The sequence below is a fragment of the Rhincodon typus genome, chromosome 1 (genome assembly GCF_021869965.1).
Source record: "Rhincodon typus isolate 14 chromosome 1, sRhiTyp1.1, whole genome shotgun sequence".
Taxonomy (NCBI): Eukaryota; Metazoa; Chordata; class Chondrichthyes; order Orectolobiformes; family Rhincodontidae; genus Rhincodon; species Rhincodon typus.
Genome location: NC_063332.1, coordinates 130,955,128 through 130,970,871, shown reverse-complemented (window position 1 = coordinate 130,970,871; position 15,744 = coordinate 130,955,128). Strand labels below are relative to the sequence as shown.

Here is a 15,744-nt window from a genome sequence, read left to right as displayed (position 1 = left end):
TGTGTGTGTGTGTGCGCGAAGCTGTGTGTATGTGTGTGTGTGCGTGAAGCTGTGTGTGTGCGCGAAGCTGTGTGTGTTTGTGTGTGTGTGAAGCTGTCTGTGTGTGTGCGCGCGAAGCTGTGTGTGTGTGCGCAAAGCTGTGTGTGTGCGCACAAAGCTGTGTGTGTGTGTGTTTGTGCGAAGCTGTGTGTGTGTGTGCGCGCGAAGCTGTGTGTGTGTGCGCGCGCGCGCGAAGCTGTGTGTGTGTGCGCGCGAAGCTGTGTGTGTGCGCGCGCGAAGGTGTGTGTGTGTGAGTGTGAGTGTGTGTGTGTGTTTTTGAAGCAGAGTGTGTGTGTTTGTGTGTGTGTGTGCGCGTGTATGTGTCCCACACACATGCACATGCACTCTCTCTCTCTCTCACAAATACGCGTGCACTCTCTCTCGCACATGCACACACACTGTTTCCCTCTCACCCTCTCTCTCCTTCTCCTCCATTTCTCTCCCACTCTCACACACACCCTCTGCTTCACACACACACACCCTCTGCTTCACTGACACACACACACACTCTGCTTCACACTCACACACACACACACACTCTCTGCTTCACTCACACACACGCACACACACAGAGTGTGTGTGAAGCAGCGTGTGTGTGGGTGAAGCAGAGTGAGTGTGTGTGTGTGGGTTTGAGAGAGACGGAGGAGAAGTAGAGAGAGGGTGAGAGGGAAAGAGTGTGTGTGCATGTGCGAGAGAGAGTGTGCGTCTGTTTGTGTGATGGAGAAAGAGAGTGCATGTGCATGTTTCTGGCACGCGCACACACACTCTCACCCCCTCTTCCCCCTTTTCCGTTTCTCTCACACAAACACACATACACGCGTACGCACGCACACACGCATACACACTGTCTCCCTCACACATGCACATGCATACACACTCTCTCCCTCACACAAACACACGCACACACACTCTCTTTCCATCGCACGAACACATGCACATGCTCTCCTTCTCCCACACACACACACACTCATACACGCACACACACACTTTCTCTGTCTCTCCCTCATGCGCACACACACATGCATGCACTCTCTCGCCCTCTCCCTCACGCGCACACACACCCACACACACATGGGGTGAATCTGTATTTGCAGATACATTCTATTTTGTTCAAAAATCACACAATTTATACATTCAATCGATGTGGCGTTTTATATATTCCTACTTTAGAAATAAATCCAGTCTGACTCCAAACCAAAACACAACCAGATTCACAAACAAGGCCTCACACCTAATATGCATTGTTTGATTTAAAATGTCACCTCTTCTTTACACTATTCAAACCTTTAGTTCTCTCAGGGCAATGACTTGAAAGAAATTGAAGATTTACATAGGCATTAATCAATTAAAATCTTCTAACAGATTAAAAATTTAATAGCATCTTAAGTTTGTTTAATACATCCGCATCAGTTGTGTGACCCTTTCATCTTTTACTTATGAATTCTGTGTTCTGTGTGCTTCTTTCTCACTTCACCTGATGAAGGGGCTACGCTCCAAAAGCTTGTGTTTTCAAATAAACCTGTTGGACTATAACCTGGTGTCGTGTGATTTTTGACCTTGTCCACTCCAGTCCAACACCGGCACCTCCACATCATTACAATGGCATCCGCTGCACTTTTCCCCCATAGAGTAGCTTATGTAACTTTAATCTAAAAGCCTTACATTAATTTTCAAAGAGTACATTACCTCACGTTTCTTGTCCTCAGTTGGGTGGGTTTTTCTTAATTGAAAAGTTTTCAGCTGTTTTCACTCCATTGCATCCTCACTCTTTCCTTTCACACCCTTTGCATCATCCACATTCAGTCTTCTCCTTTTGTGGGCCCACAGTCATCAAAGTCCCTTTTTACAACTCTTCATTATCCTTTGCAAATCCTCTTCTCACTTCGCACTCCGTCAGTCCCTCTTCACACTTCTTCTTGGTCCTCACCCCTCAATGCCCCCACAGCTCCTTTCTCTTCACTTTTTAAATCTAACTCCCCCTCACTTACCAGGCCATCAGCTGTACTCCCTGACCTGACTTCAAAGCCTCATTCTTACTTCATCTGGTTCCCATTATTTCCAACCTCGCTTCCCAGTGTCACTTCCTGGAACTTTAGTCTCATCCCTGAGGCCCTTGGTCTCACTGGCAGGACCCTGGCCTCATTTCCTAGCCTCCCTCTGCAGCTTCATTCTTCAGGCCGAGCAAAACTGGAATCAGTGGGTATCAGGGGGCAAACTCTCCGGTGGTTAGAGTCATACCTGACACATGGGAAAATCATCGTGGTTGTTGGAGGTCAATCATCGCAGCTCCACGACAGCTCTGCAGGAGTTTCTCAGTGTAGTATCCTAGGCCCAACCATCTTTAGCTGCTTCATCAATGACCTTCTCTCTATCATAAGGCCAGAAGTGGGGATGTTCACTGATTGCACAATGTTCAGCACCATTCATGACTCCCCAGATACTAAAGCAGTCCATGTTCACATACAACGAGATCTGGACAATATCCAGGCTTGGGCTGACAAGTGGCAAGTGACATTTGTGCAACAGAAGTGCCAGGTTATGACCATCACCAATAAGAGACAATCTAACCACTGTCCCTTGACATTCAATGGTGTTTCCATCACTGAATCCCCCACTATCAACATCCTGGGTGTTATCATTGATCAGAAACTCAACTGGACTCACCACGTAAACAGAGTGGCTGCAAGAGCAGGCCAGAAGCTAGGAATACTGTGATGGCTACCTCACCTCCTGACTCCTCAAAGCCTGTCCGACATCTACAAGGCACAAATCAGGAATGTGATGGAATACACCCCACTTGCCTGGATGAGTGCAGCCCCAACAATACTCAAGAAGCTTGACAGAATCCAGGACAAAGCAACCCGTTTGATTGGCACTACATCCACAAGCATCCACTTCCTCCACCACCGACTCTCAGTAGCAACAGTGTGTACTATCTACAAGATGCATCGCAGAAATTCACCAAAGATCCTCAGACAGCACCTTCCAAACACATGACCACTTCCATCTAGAAGGACAAGGGCATCAGACATATGAGAATACCACCACCTCCAAGTTCCCCTCCAAGTCACTCACCATCCTGACTTGGAAATATATCGCAATTCCTTCACTGTCGCTGGGTCAAAAACCTGGAATTCCCTCCCTAATGGCATTCTGGGTCAACCTACAGCAGGAGGACTGCAGCGGTTCAAAAAGGCAGCTCATCACCACTTTCTCAAGGGCATCTAGGGATGGGCAAGAAATGCTGGCCAGCCAGTGACACTCACATCCCACAAATGAATAGAATAAAAATGGCCCTTGGCCTTGCTTCCCAGCTCCTGGTCTTGCACCCAGACCCAAACTTCATAGCTCAGCCTCACTGCCAACCTCAGCCTTTGACTTCTTCCCAGAACTCTTTCCCCATTCAGTCTGGTCTCTTTTCAGAGTGACTTTTCGCTGATTGGTTGACCACGTGAGTGAATTACCCTGGCTGTTTTTGGATTTCAGGGGTGTATTCACATGCTGTAACTGTGTAATTTGAATTCTGTCTATGGTTTTAGCCAGATCCCAGGCCACAAGGTAGTCATAGATGTGGGAGGATTGGGGCTTCTCAGCTGGCCCACCCCTTCCTTCTGTTAGCTATCTTGATCAGGCCCTGAATACCTTTGAATGAAGACCATACCTGTGCACCATAAGCAATCCCACATGGTATGCTTGTTGAGTAAAACAGTACCAATTTAAGACTGAGACAGGGAGGAATTTCTCCTCTCAGAGGGTTGAGAGTCTTTGGAACTCCTTGTCACAAAGAGCTGTGGGGACAGAGTCCATCTGTATATTTAAGGTAGAGATAGAGATAGAATTTTGATCAGTAGGGGAATCAAGAATTATGGGAAAGGGCAGGAGGTTTGTGTGAGGATGCTATGAATGGTGGAGTAGGCTCGAGGGGCCAAATGGCCTATTCCTATTTCTTAAGGTCTTATAGTTGTGCTGCCCTCCTATGAAGCTGCTGCCCACCTGCCCTCCTCTCCCCTACCAAACCCAATTCTGATTTAATATTAATTTCCTATTTAAGGACTTCACTTGATGGTAGGCTTTCTATGCACCTTCTCACCATAGATGTATTTTTGGAGTGGAGGCAGGAAAGGGACATAACCCCCACTCATCACCCTCCAAATCTAATTAATTGCAACCAAGGCTGAGGTTGGCATAAGGCTGGGCTTTAAATTCCACCCAATATCTGTTACTACAGACAGGCAGTCCACAATTTCTTCTCACATGGTCAGAAAAGATATCTCACCTGGAAATTTGACAATTGCAACAAGTAAAATTGAAATAACATAATAAATGCATGATACAAATGACAATATTGGTACGGTGGTCTAATTTCCTGCAGTTATTGTTGGCACATTTCAATTCTATAATAGAAAGGGGAAGGCAAACCCACTTCTGAGTTTAATTTGAGTATTAAAGATTATACAGAAGTGAATCAAAAATTAAAATAAATTTGAAAATGTAGAGAATTTGAAGCCACACTTAGCTTTGATAATTCGAACAGTCTTTCTTGATCTCATCCCCTCATTTTTCATTTCCATTTCAATGTAGAGTTTTGTGACAAACTCTTTTGAGGATGCAGTAAGCCCGTATAGTGACATCTTTTGGCACAAAACTATTTAGAATTCTGTGAATTGTGGACTCTCCAACTTGTCTTTGAGTTGGGGATATCGGGTGGGAGAGTGGGGTGTAAAAATGATGTAGTAAGAAAGAATTCTAAGAATTCTGTTCTAATTCCTGGATAATTTGTGGCTGTACAGTTTCCTTCCTCTTTAAAGGTCAGGTTCCAATGGGATTGTTCTGTTTTCTGGCACTCAGAGCATGAGTTGGAATCACAAGTGCATATCTTAGGAAATGGGAATGCAACCTATGGTTTACATTAATTAATGGGACATAACTACGATTTCCTGAGACACACAGCCAGTAAGAGTGCTGTGCCTAGTGAGATGCTAGATCAAGGAATAAGTACTTTACATCCATCCTTGATTGTCAATAATACTTTCTGATTGCAGATTGTTTCAGTCCAGGAGGGAGTGAGGGTGATAGAAAACTGTAGGGTGAAAGCTTATTTTATTGGCTAATGTATATTGCCAAAAATATTCAAGAAGCCTACTTAACCCAAAGTGTCAAACCCCAAATGAAAATAAATAATTAGGCAATGGCATTCGAGCATAAGAACATAAGAAACTGGAACACGAGAAAGCCGCTCAGCTGAGCCTGCTGTGCCCTCAATAAAGTCTGACTATGGGTTTACGTTTGGGGTGTCAGGTGATGGAACTGTCGGGTCAGGTTGAGGGGGACCATAGGGAGTTGGGAGTAATGGGTGTAGCTGGGGGGAGCCTCCGTTGTATCAATTTCCAGGAGTTAGTCACAGTTTTAACTGTTTAACATTTCCTAGGTGACAATTCAGCTAAGTAAATTGGAACTGTTCTAATTAATATCAGAAAATCTCACTGTCAGTTGTACATAACTGCATGTGGAAATGGATTGCTTTCCAGAGCTGGGCTGTGTGTAAACGTTTTCTGTTATGCGAATAACAAAGAGTGTGCACCAGGAGTTGCACAGGTATGTGTGACTACACAATCATGACAGCTGCCAACCAACCAGAAGCGTTTGTCAATTTTGTATTTCATCACGGATTCTGTTCCATTAATTTTAAGTTCATGCACACCCACAAGTAAAGTCTTTATGGAGGTCTGTTACTGATTCTGTGTGAGCTGACTTAAAGCGTGGCTTCTAGCTGACAAGCAAATTGCCCCATTTTGGCACTTGTACTCTCAATTCTTCATTTGCTGACTAATTCATTTTGGTTGTGCTGTTTTTCTGCTATGCTAAATGTATTGTCAGTACTTCCATGCAGAAGGGGAATAAAGCTAGAGGATGAATTATGTATAAGCCAGCTGAAAAGCAGCATATTGAGATGAATGATGAGCTGGGAACATCTTCTGTTTCTTATCATTGATGTTGGTCTTAAAACTGGAGTAATTCTGAGTTTCAGTAGCTGGAAGTTGGATAATATTAAATTAATTATATCACTTATATTCGCATTCTTACTGGAGGAATCCACCTCTCAACTATAGGTATTATTGTATCCTTGGATGTGTCACAATGTGTGGATGTTTTAATCGATTTATCACATAGTAATGTGCTGATTCAGTCACTGTATTGATTATCAAAGGGTCAATGTCACAGAAAGCATGTTTATTACTGGAAAACCTAACCTTTTGCCTTTTCAGAGCCATTAGGCCTATTTAAGTTTATGTATGACTATGTTCTTTTTCTGTCATATGTTGTTCGCCATCATTTTGTTATAGCTCATTTATTCACACATTCAGGGAATGCCACCATTACAAGACCATTAGAATGTAACATTGTAAAACAGGGCAGTCACTGGAATGGACAAAGGGTTGTTGTAAAATTGTAGTAAACTGAAGAAATTAGGTTCTCTGGGATGTTTTTGACGCACATTGTTTGTTGAAATAATTAAATATCCTCTCAATCATCATAGAATCCTAGAATCCTTACGTTGTGGAAGCAGGCCATTCAGCCCATGTCCACACCAACCCTCTGAAGAGCATCCACCCTGACCAAGACCTCTACCTTATCCCTGTAGCCCTGCATTTGCCATGGGTTAATCCATCTAGCCTGCTCATCCCAGGACACCATGGGCAATTTAGCATGGCCAATCCATTAACCTGCATATCTTTGGACTGTGGGAGGAACCAGAGCAATCAGAGGAAACACATGCAGACATGGGGAGATTGTGCAAACTCCACACAGACAGTCACTGAAGGTTGGAATTGAACCTGGTGCCTGGCACTGTGAGGCAGCAGAGCTAACCATTGAGCCACAGTGCCGTCCTAAAGGACATTAGTGAACCAGATGGGTTGTTATAACAATTAACCGTGGCTCCACAGTTTCTATTAGACTAACGTTTAATACCGGATTTTTATTGAATTCAAATTTCACCATTTGTTATGGTGGGATTCAAACCCATGTGCGCAGAATATTACAAAAACAGAAATTGCTGGAGAAACTCAGCAGGTCTGGCAGCATCTGTGAGGAGAAGCAGAGTCAACATTCTGACTGGAAAAAACAGAACAGTTCAGTTCAAATATTGAGATACTATTTTCTATGGTGGGGCAAATTAAGAACAAGAGAATGCCATCTTAAAATTAGAGGTAGGTTATTCAGGATCAAAATTAGGAAGCACTTTGCCACAGAGTAGTGAGCATTTGGAACAGTTTGTTGGAAACCCTGTGAATTCTGTGTCAAGTATAGCTATGAAATCTGAGTTCATTAGATTTTTGTCAGATAAGGGATTCAACAAACATCAAGCAAAGGCAGTAAAATGGAGGTGAGGTGCAGGTCAGCCTTGTTCTAATTGAATGGTGGAGCGGGCCCAAGGGGCTCAATTTCCTACACCAGTTCCTAATTTACCTATTCTCTATTGTATCTGCGAAGCTGCTTGATTGACTGCTCTGTGCTCAGAGACCTCTTTAAATTGTGATAAATGTAAAATCCAATCTTTGACTCACTCAAACCAGCAGGATGTCACATTATTGTAATGAGACAGATGAGGAAATGCCAAGTGAAATCGACACACTTTCCGCAAAGGAGGGAAAATCTGATGAGTATTCATTATTGTTCTCATAGAGCTGAAGACAAAGCTAGATGGGAAAAGATCAGGGTCCATTTAGTTTGCCTTCTGTCATCCTGGTTGTCACATGATGCAATAATAATTGAGTTATTGACAAGATAGCACTCAATCTCCATCAATTAGTCTACAGCAGACACAAACATCAACCAAGGAAAGGCACATCACTGGTGGAAAGCTTTGGAAACATTGGATAGGGCATGATTTTAACTCCATGCTTGTGAGTGGATTTTAAATAAGTTTACCATTTCACACTGTAGTTTCAAAGTCACATGTTTATCCGAAGCATTTAACACTTACCACTCATAATACCTCAAATTACTGATGAAATGTAAATGACATGTTAGAAAGCAACATTGTTAAATGCTGAGGAGAAGCCTTCATTCTCAGCAATGTTATGTGACATGGGCAAAGGAAGGCAAAATAGAAAGAAAGTGAATAAAGTGTGTAAATAGAAATGATCAACGCTGATAAATCTGGAAAAATATCCTCTTTAAAATCCTTCAAGATCCTTCAATGTCATGTAGACCTGACTGATATTTTCTTTTATTTTATACAGCCACATTTATTGTTATTAATCAATGGCTACATGGAATAAATTTACTTCAGCTGGGAAAGGCACTGATTATTACAGGAGTCTTCGTGGTATTAAAATAATTTGACAACTTAAGCCTGCAGAATGTAGCAACGTCCATAGCTTTCAAGATCACTATGGGGAGACGGGGATTGGGTAGAAACCAGTTGGTAATAAATTATTTGAAATAAATTACTAAAGCACAAAATTGCATATTTTGAATTGACTGAATCAACTGCAGCTACTGTGACGTCATTTTTTAATGTTTATTATCTGTTGTCAGTTTGGTTTTGGTTAACATTATGCTTTAAATCAACATATCCTTTAACTTATTAAAAAACAATGTAGTCATAATCTTTGCAGTGCAGATTGCTAGATTGCAATTTTGATTTCAGTTTTTAGACCTTTAAGCCTGCATTGTTAACCAACTTAGTACATTGCAATATGAAACAGACGCTAATTTCACAATCCATATTTACTGAAGGAAAATACTGTGTTATGAAGCATATTTGATTAAAGGAATGCAAGGGCAGAGACCTATCATCTTTGATACTGCAATATTGTGGTTATTCAGTATGCTAAATCTACAAGTTGTTAGATATTACTGTGATGGCACAGTTGAAATTGAACACCGCTGTTCCCGGAATGGTCACAAATGATTTTATAAATTTGTGCAAAAGTCCTCAATTTACCCTTTTGGGGCCAGGTTGAGATAAAGCATAGACCTGATATCTGTATTTAACAAGAATGACTACTTATTGCAAATAAATAGATTTTAATTGCAGATAAACGATCATGAACCATCAATATACAACTCTACTACTTAAAATGCTAACCTCCCTTCTAAACTCTTCTACACACACAACCACACATACACACACACAAATAAAATTCTAAAATGACTAGAAGTGGTGTTCTCAAGGACAGGGGAGCCCAGAACCAGGGATCACAGTCCAAGAATAGCTCTGAAACAAAAACAGAAATTACTGACAAAACTCAGCAGGTGTGGCAGCGTCTGTGGGAAGAAAGGAGAGTTATGACTTGAGTCTGGTGACTCTTCTTCAGAACTAAGGGTAGCTCTCTCTCCCCTAAGTTCCCCCTGACCCTAGCTGCCGGTTTACCCATCGAATGTGCGTATGTCAATAGGCCTTTTTGCCATCTGAGTTAATCCCAGTATTAGTGCGCTGAGATCATTGAGAGGTCCTTAACATCTCATTAGTTGCAGGGTGGAAAGGTTGACCACACACTAATCACCATCCCCAAAAATTAATTGGCCTTTCTGTTTGCTACTTCTGGGAGCACAAGATTCCAACTGAGGACAGTAGATTTTAAAAATTATGCTGTGATTATGGCAAAATTATTTAGGAATTAGACAGGCAAGCATGGAGATGTAACATAAGATTATTATAGTCTGTCAGTCACTTTCCTTTCACCAAAAGCTGAGTCTGTACATTCATAGCCTTTCTTCTGCACTACGCAATGAATTTCCATTAACTTAGCAACAAAGACAAAACAAGTTATGGAAATAAAACAATAGCTATTGCCTCTTCATAACCATTGAGCAAAACTGACCACTCCCATACGTAAATGAAGTAACCTTAGAATTAAATGTTCCAGAAACTCAGTGGGCTTCAGCAGTAGGCTCATAGCAAATTGGAAGCCTGTTTTAATGCTGAATCCTTTTTTTTAAACACCTGTTGAAGTAAGTGCAAAGGGAATTGGCGCCTGACATAAATTGGGCTGCCAATTTGCAATGAGCTGAATTTGTGCTACTGGCAAAGACCAATTGCACCACAATGTTATTAAAATAAACAAACAAAAGACATTGTTTACTTCTTCAAAATAAATCCTGCTTGTCACATTGTAAATATTGAAGATCAGCATAGCAGATATAAGTATCCAATGTGAAGCAAATGTGATTTTGCGTTACATAACAATATGAAATTTCTGTTGTTTTAAAAAAAAATGTTTATCATACTGATTGTTTTTGAAATTTTCATGTCATTTAAATATTTATTTTCCTGTGAACAGTGAATGGAACTCCAAGCAGTCAGCTGTCAACACCCAAATCCACAAAGTCATCCAGCTCCTCCCCGACTAGCCCCGGCAGCTTGAGAGCTCATAAGGTAAATAAAAACCTGCTAATATACTCAGAAGAGATTGTCTTTTGCTGAAAACCTCTGCACTGTCCAAAGACAAAAACATATGGGAGGATGGTTAAAGAAGGTATCATTTTAAAGAGCTATCAACCATGTATGGTGCAGCTTTTAACATGTGAATGTGTAGACACTGTATTCCACTGCATTTTGGAAGCCTGGGTTTCTTAATTTTCACACTTCTTTTGTCGTAAAAAGTTTTCTTGACAAGGCAAGTCATAATAATGTTCCAAGTCCTCAAAGATCTCTTCTCCATCATTAACTTTGACAAAATCATTGGGCTTGCATGCCATGACTGACTTGTTCTCTAACTACCCACTTGTTTTATATCTTTGACTGTTGATGTGTTTGAGACTAGAAACTGTGGGAAATTGTGACCATGGACCAACATCCTGCTACCACAGTTATTGCGGAGCCTTTCGGCTGAGGGTGCCACAAGAACTGTATCTGCAATCATCCACTATAGCACGTATAACTTCTGTCTAATCATTATCCCCTCTTGTCCCTCTCCCTAATGATTTTAGTCTCTTCTCCACTATCATCAACTAATCCATTCTAGTTTTGGATAAATGAATGTTGGTGAGAGTGTGATCAATTAATTTCGTGAAAGTGTTTTAAATATTTTAAACAAAAGGAAAGCAAACTAGACCTGCAGTTGAGTAATAATGTGACGTTGGTCAAAGTTCTGATTATTATAAGTCAAAAGAAATAAACTTAATTTCAGTTGGAAATTTTACGAAGATGTGTAAATAAGGTCAGAGCAGGGACATCAACTTCATAAAGAGTGTGAAAGAGAGCAGGGACAGTAACCTCGTAAAGAAAAGCCTGGACCTGTATGAGGAGGGCAGCAGCAATGGGAGATGAAAACTGAAGAGAGAAAGCTCCTTTCACCCTACTTTTACTAGTCACAGACGTGTGACATCTTGGGAAAACAGGTATGTGATTTGTGTGCATTCTTCCATTTCTCTTTTGATTGACCAAATCAAAATGAAGAGGTGATATCATAGTTGAAGAGTACGATTAAGGAATTCACTTTTAAAATATTTAACACCTAATTTAGTTGATTGAATAAAAGAGAGATGATTGGACAGGTGATGTGTTGCAGCTGTAATATATGGGAGCTGGTGGACAGCAGCATAATCTATGGTGACCACATCTGCCGCATGTATTGGCCACCCAAGGAACTTTGCATCAAAGTTGATGGGCTAGAGTCTGAGCTGCGGACACTGCAACACGTTTGGAGGCGCGGATGAACCTGGACACTTTCAAAAGAAAATCAAACCCCTTAGATAAATTAGTCAAATTTGGTCCATGGTTGGGGATAGGAGGGCATGACTACAAGTGAGCTAGGTATGGCGATCCAGAATTTAACTTTGGAGGAACCTCAGAAAGTGCATGTGTTTGAGAGGTTTAAGGTTTTTGCTCCCAGTGTGGATGAGGGCTCAAATTGCAGAGAGGGTGAGTAAATTGACCTAGCACCAAGCTCCAGAGCTACATTCAAGTGGATGGAGAAAATGGAAATGTAGTTGTAAAAGGGGTTAGCGTTGTTAGAAGAATATATACTGTTTTCTGCAGCAAAAGCAGAAGATTCTGAAGGCAGTCTTTCTTACTTGGTGCTAAGTTTCAGGATATCTCATTTTGGGCTGGAGAGGAATTTTCTGCAGGAGGGGAAGATCCAGTTGTTGTGGTCCAGGAAGGTGCCAGCAATGTGGGTTGGACTAGGAAAGAAGTTCTGCTGAGGGATTATGAGGAACTAAAGTCTAAATTTAGAAAGCAGAATCACAAAGGTAGTAATCTCTGGATATTATATGCACCACATGCAAATTGTCATAGAGCAAATAAGATTTGAGTGTTAAATGCATGGCTCAAAGATTGGTGAGGAAGAAATGGGATTCGACTCAGTGAGCATTGTCACCAGTACTATGGAGAGGATTATAGTTAAGGATCCTGTAGTGGTAGCAATCACAACATGATGGAATTTCACATTCAGTGGGAGAGCAATTCAGGTCACAAACCAGTGTCCTTGACTTAAAAAAGGGCAATTAGTGAGGTATAAGGAAAGAGTTGAATAATCTGGACTGGGAAAATAAACTAACAGAAAGTCAGTGAATAAGCATTGGCAGACGTTTAAGCTGATATTTCATAAAGCTCAACAAAAAATTATTCCAGTCAAAAAGAATGACTCAATAAGTAGGGCAAACCACCGATGTCTAACAAAATTGATCAAGCAGCGTAATGAATCAAAAACAAAGGCATGTAAAGGAGAAAGTTTATTATGAAAGTAAATTGACAGGAAATATAAAGACAAACAGCAAGAGCTTCTAAGGGGTGTATAAAAAGAAAGAGAGAAACTAAAGTAAGTGTGGGAGCCCTGGAGGATGCAACTGGAGAATTAATAATGGGGACCAGGAAAATGGACGATAATTTAAACATTACTTTACATTAGTCCCTACAGTGGAGACCAAGATAATGTACCCAAATTTGCTGACGATATAAAAATTGGTAAGGGTATGTTGTGATGAAGATCTAAGGAGTGTGCAAGGGGATACAAATGGATTGAGTGAATGGGCAAAAGTTTGGGAGATGAAGTTTAATGTGGGCAAGTGTGAGACCATGTACTTTGGTAGGAAGAATAAAAGGTCAGACTATCATTTAAATGGGGAGAAGCTCCAAAAATGTGCAATATTGTGAGATCAGGGTATTCTTGAGCACGCAGTTGCACCTAGTAATTAAGAAGGCAAATGGAATTTTGGCCTTTATTGCTAGGGTTGGAGTTTAAAAATGGGCAAATTTTGTTACAACAGTACATGTTGGTGAGGCCTCATCTGGAATACTGTGTATAGATTAGGTCCCTATATTTAAGAAAGGATGTACTGGTAGTTCGAAAGAGACTCACCATTTGAACCTGTGATGAAGGGATTGACTTATCGAGAACATCTGAACAGGTTAGGTTTTTATTTATTAGAGTTCAGAAGAATCAGGGGTGATCTTATCGAAACATACAAGTTTCTGATGGGTTTCAACAGGCTAGATGTTGAAAAGTTGTTTGCACTCGTGTGGGACATAGGGGACATAGTTAAAGAATAAGGGGACACTCATTGAAAGCTGAGACACATAGGAGTTTCTTCTCTGCTGGTTGAATTTTCAACCCCTGAGAATTGTGGAGGTTAGATCACTGGAATTATTTAAAGAGGAGGTAACTAGATTCTTGGAATATTTCTGAGATGAAGGCTGCGATAACCTGGCAAGAAAGAGGAGGCCTGCAGGTGATCAACTATAAATTTACTAAATGGTGGAGCAGGTTGAGAGGCCAAATGGCTGTACTTCTGCTCCCATTTCTTACATTCTTATGTTCAGGAGATATGTTAACATTGCATACACTTAAATATTTAACTCTATAATCTCAATATATCCTTTAAATTTTAACAGACCATAAGATATAGGAGCAGAAGCAGGTCATTCAGCCCATCGGGTCTGCTGCACTGTTCAATGAGTTCATTACTGATTTGATAATCCTTAACTCCACTTTCCTTGGTGACACTTGTTTCCCTTACTGATTCAAAATCTATCTATCTCAACCTTGAATATACTTAATGACGCGGCATCCACAACCCTCTGCAGTAAAGAATTTCACAGATTCACTATCCTCAGATGAAATTCCTCCTCATCTATGTTTTAAATTATTATCCTTTTTCTGAGATTATTCCCTCTGATCTGTGACTCTCCCATAAGGGGAAACAACCTTTTAGCATCTAAATTTCAAATTCTCATAGAACCTTGCTTGTTTCAGTCTTTAGACCCATTTTTTTCTGTAGCACATTTTCCTATAGTGATAGCAGATGTATGTATTTCCTGTTCTCTTGTTGCCCCTTCATTATTCAGTAATTTTGGAATGTTGTTCGTGTCTTCTCATGTGAAGACTGATGCAAAATATTTATTAAATTCCAATGCCATTTCCTAGTTCCCTATTATCATTACCCCAGCCTCAGCCTCTAAGGGGCCTAGTTTCACTTTTGCCTGTCTCTTTCTTTGTATATATTTAAATCTTGTATACACAGTTTGCGTACCAAGTCACTGACAAGTTGCACTTCTGCAAATGTAAAACTTTTGATCTTTAAAGAAGTTCTAGCTTCTATAGATAACATTACATTTCCATCATTAACGTCAATCCATTTTAATTCTGAAAATAAATTGTAATTTTAATAGTTAGCACGTTATTGGGCTGAAATTGTTCTGTGGGGAAAAAAACACAATTACAAATAACAAGTGGGTAGGGTGTAAGATTCAGGAGTTCTCACCCTGTGATTGGTGGACTGGACAGGGGAAGGAGTTTTGTTAAAATACCATGGAGTCAGTTTTGTGCTTTACTGGCTGGGTCAAATAAAGGAAAATGTGGTGTGGAAGATCACGAATAGGGAACAAAAATCATTTGATATTAGCTACCATTACAGTGAATGGGTGGAAAATTTAGAGGATCATTTATTTGTGAGAACTTCTTCCATCCAGGTTTCCCTTCCTGCAGTGCTCTGTGGCAACGCTTAATGATCAGTCAGTAAAGACCAAAGATTTTTTAGTTACTGCATTACAAGATGCATGAAAACATAGGCTGGATAAATTGTTCTTCATATGATTGAAACTGGAAAAACTAGTAGGATAATTATTGAATAAACAACAAAGATTTCTTGATATTTGTATTTTGCAAATTGTATATGGACAAAAGGATACAGAAGAACACCCAAAACAGTTCTTACTTTTCTTGAAAAAAACTTAACAGTGCAGTTTTTTTTTCAATCTTTATTTTCCCATTCTTCATTATATCTTTCTGCAACTAACTTAGTGAACTGGCAACCTTTTCCAAACTTGAGAAATGCTTAAGAGTGGCACAAGATGATTTTCCATCAGTTTTATTGCCCTTCTCTGGACTTGTCGTCTCTTTGACAGCACAATAAAGATTTGGAACTTAACATGTAGGAACCTATAAATGAAAACCTTAACACTGTCATGAATATACTTATTCAGCTCTGTGTCCCCTCTAATTTGCTACAGTTGAGATTGCTCCCCATTCATAACTCAGTACCTGTTTAGAGATTGCTGTCATTGATTGTTCTCTGGAGGGCTCGCGGTGTCAATTAGAAATATTATGAGTCACAGGAAATCAGCTATGTGACCCAATAGATTAGATGTTTTTATGTACTAAGTGCTAATTAACATGGAAATTTTGGCATTTAATGTTAAGAAAGAATGTCAGTAATATATATTCACTTTATAGTCGCCCCCATCATAGAAAA

The 15,744-nt window shown here is 40.4% G+C and overlaps 1 protein-coding gene across 4 annotated transcripts in view; it reads left to right on the top strand.

Annotated features, from left to right (window-relative positions):
* The window catches only part of dclk2a (doublecortin-like kinase 2a), a 145,851-nt gene that overhangs the window by 3,547 nt on the left and 126,560 nt on the right, over positions 1-15,744 (top strand). For all 4 annotated transcript variants that reach the window (XM_048614800.1, XM_048614735.1, XM_048614912.1 and 1 more), the window contains exon 3: positions 10,332-10,426. In XM_048614800.1, coding sequence (XP_048470757.1) covers positions 10,332-10,426 — 95 coding nt within the window. The remainder of the gene's footprint in view (positions 1-10,331; positions 10,427-15,744) is intronic.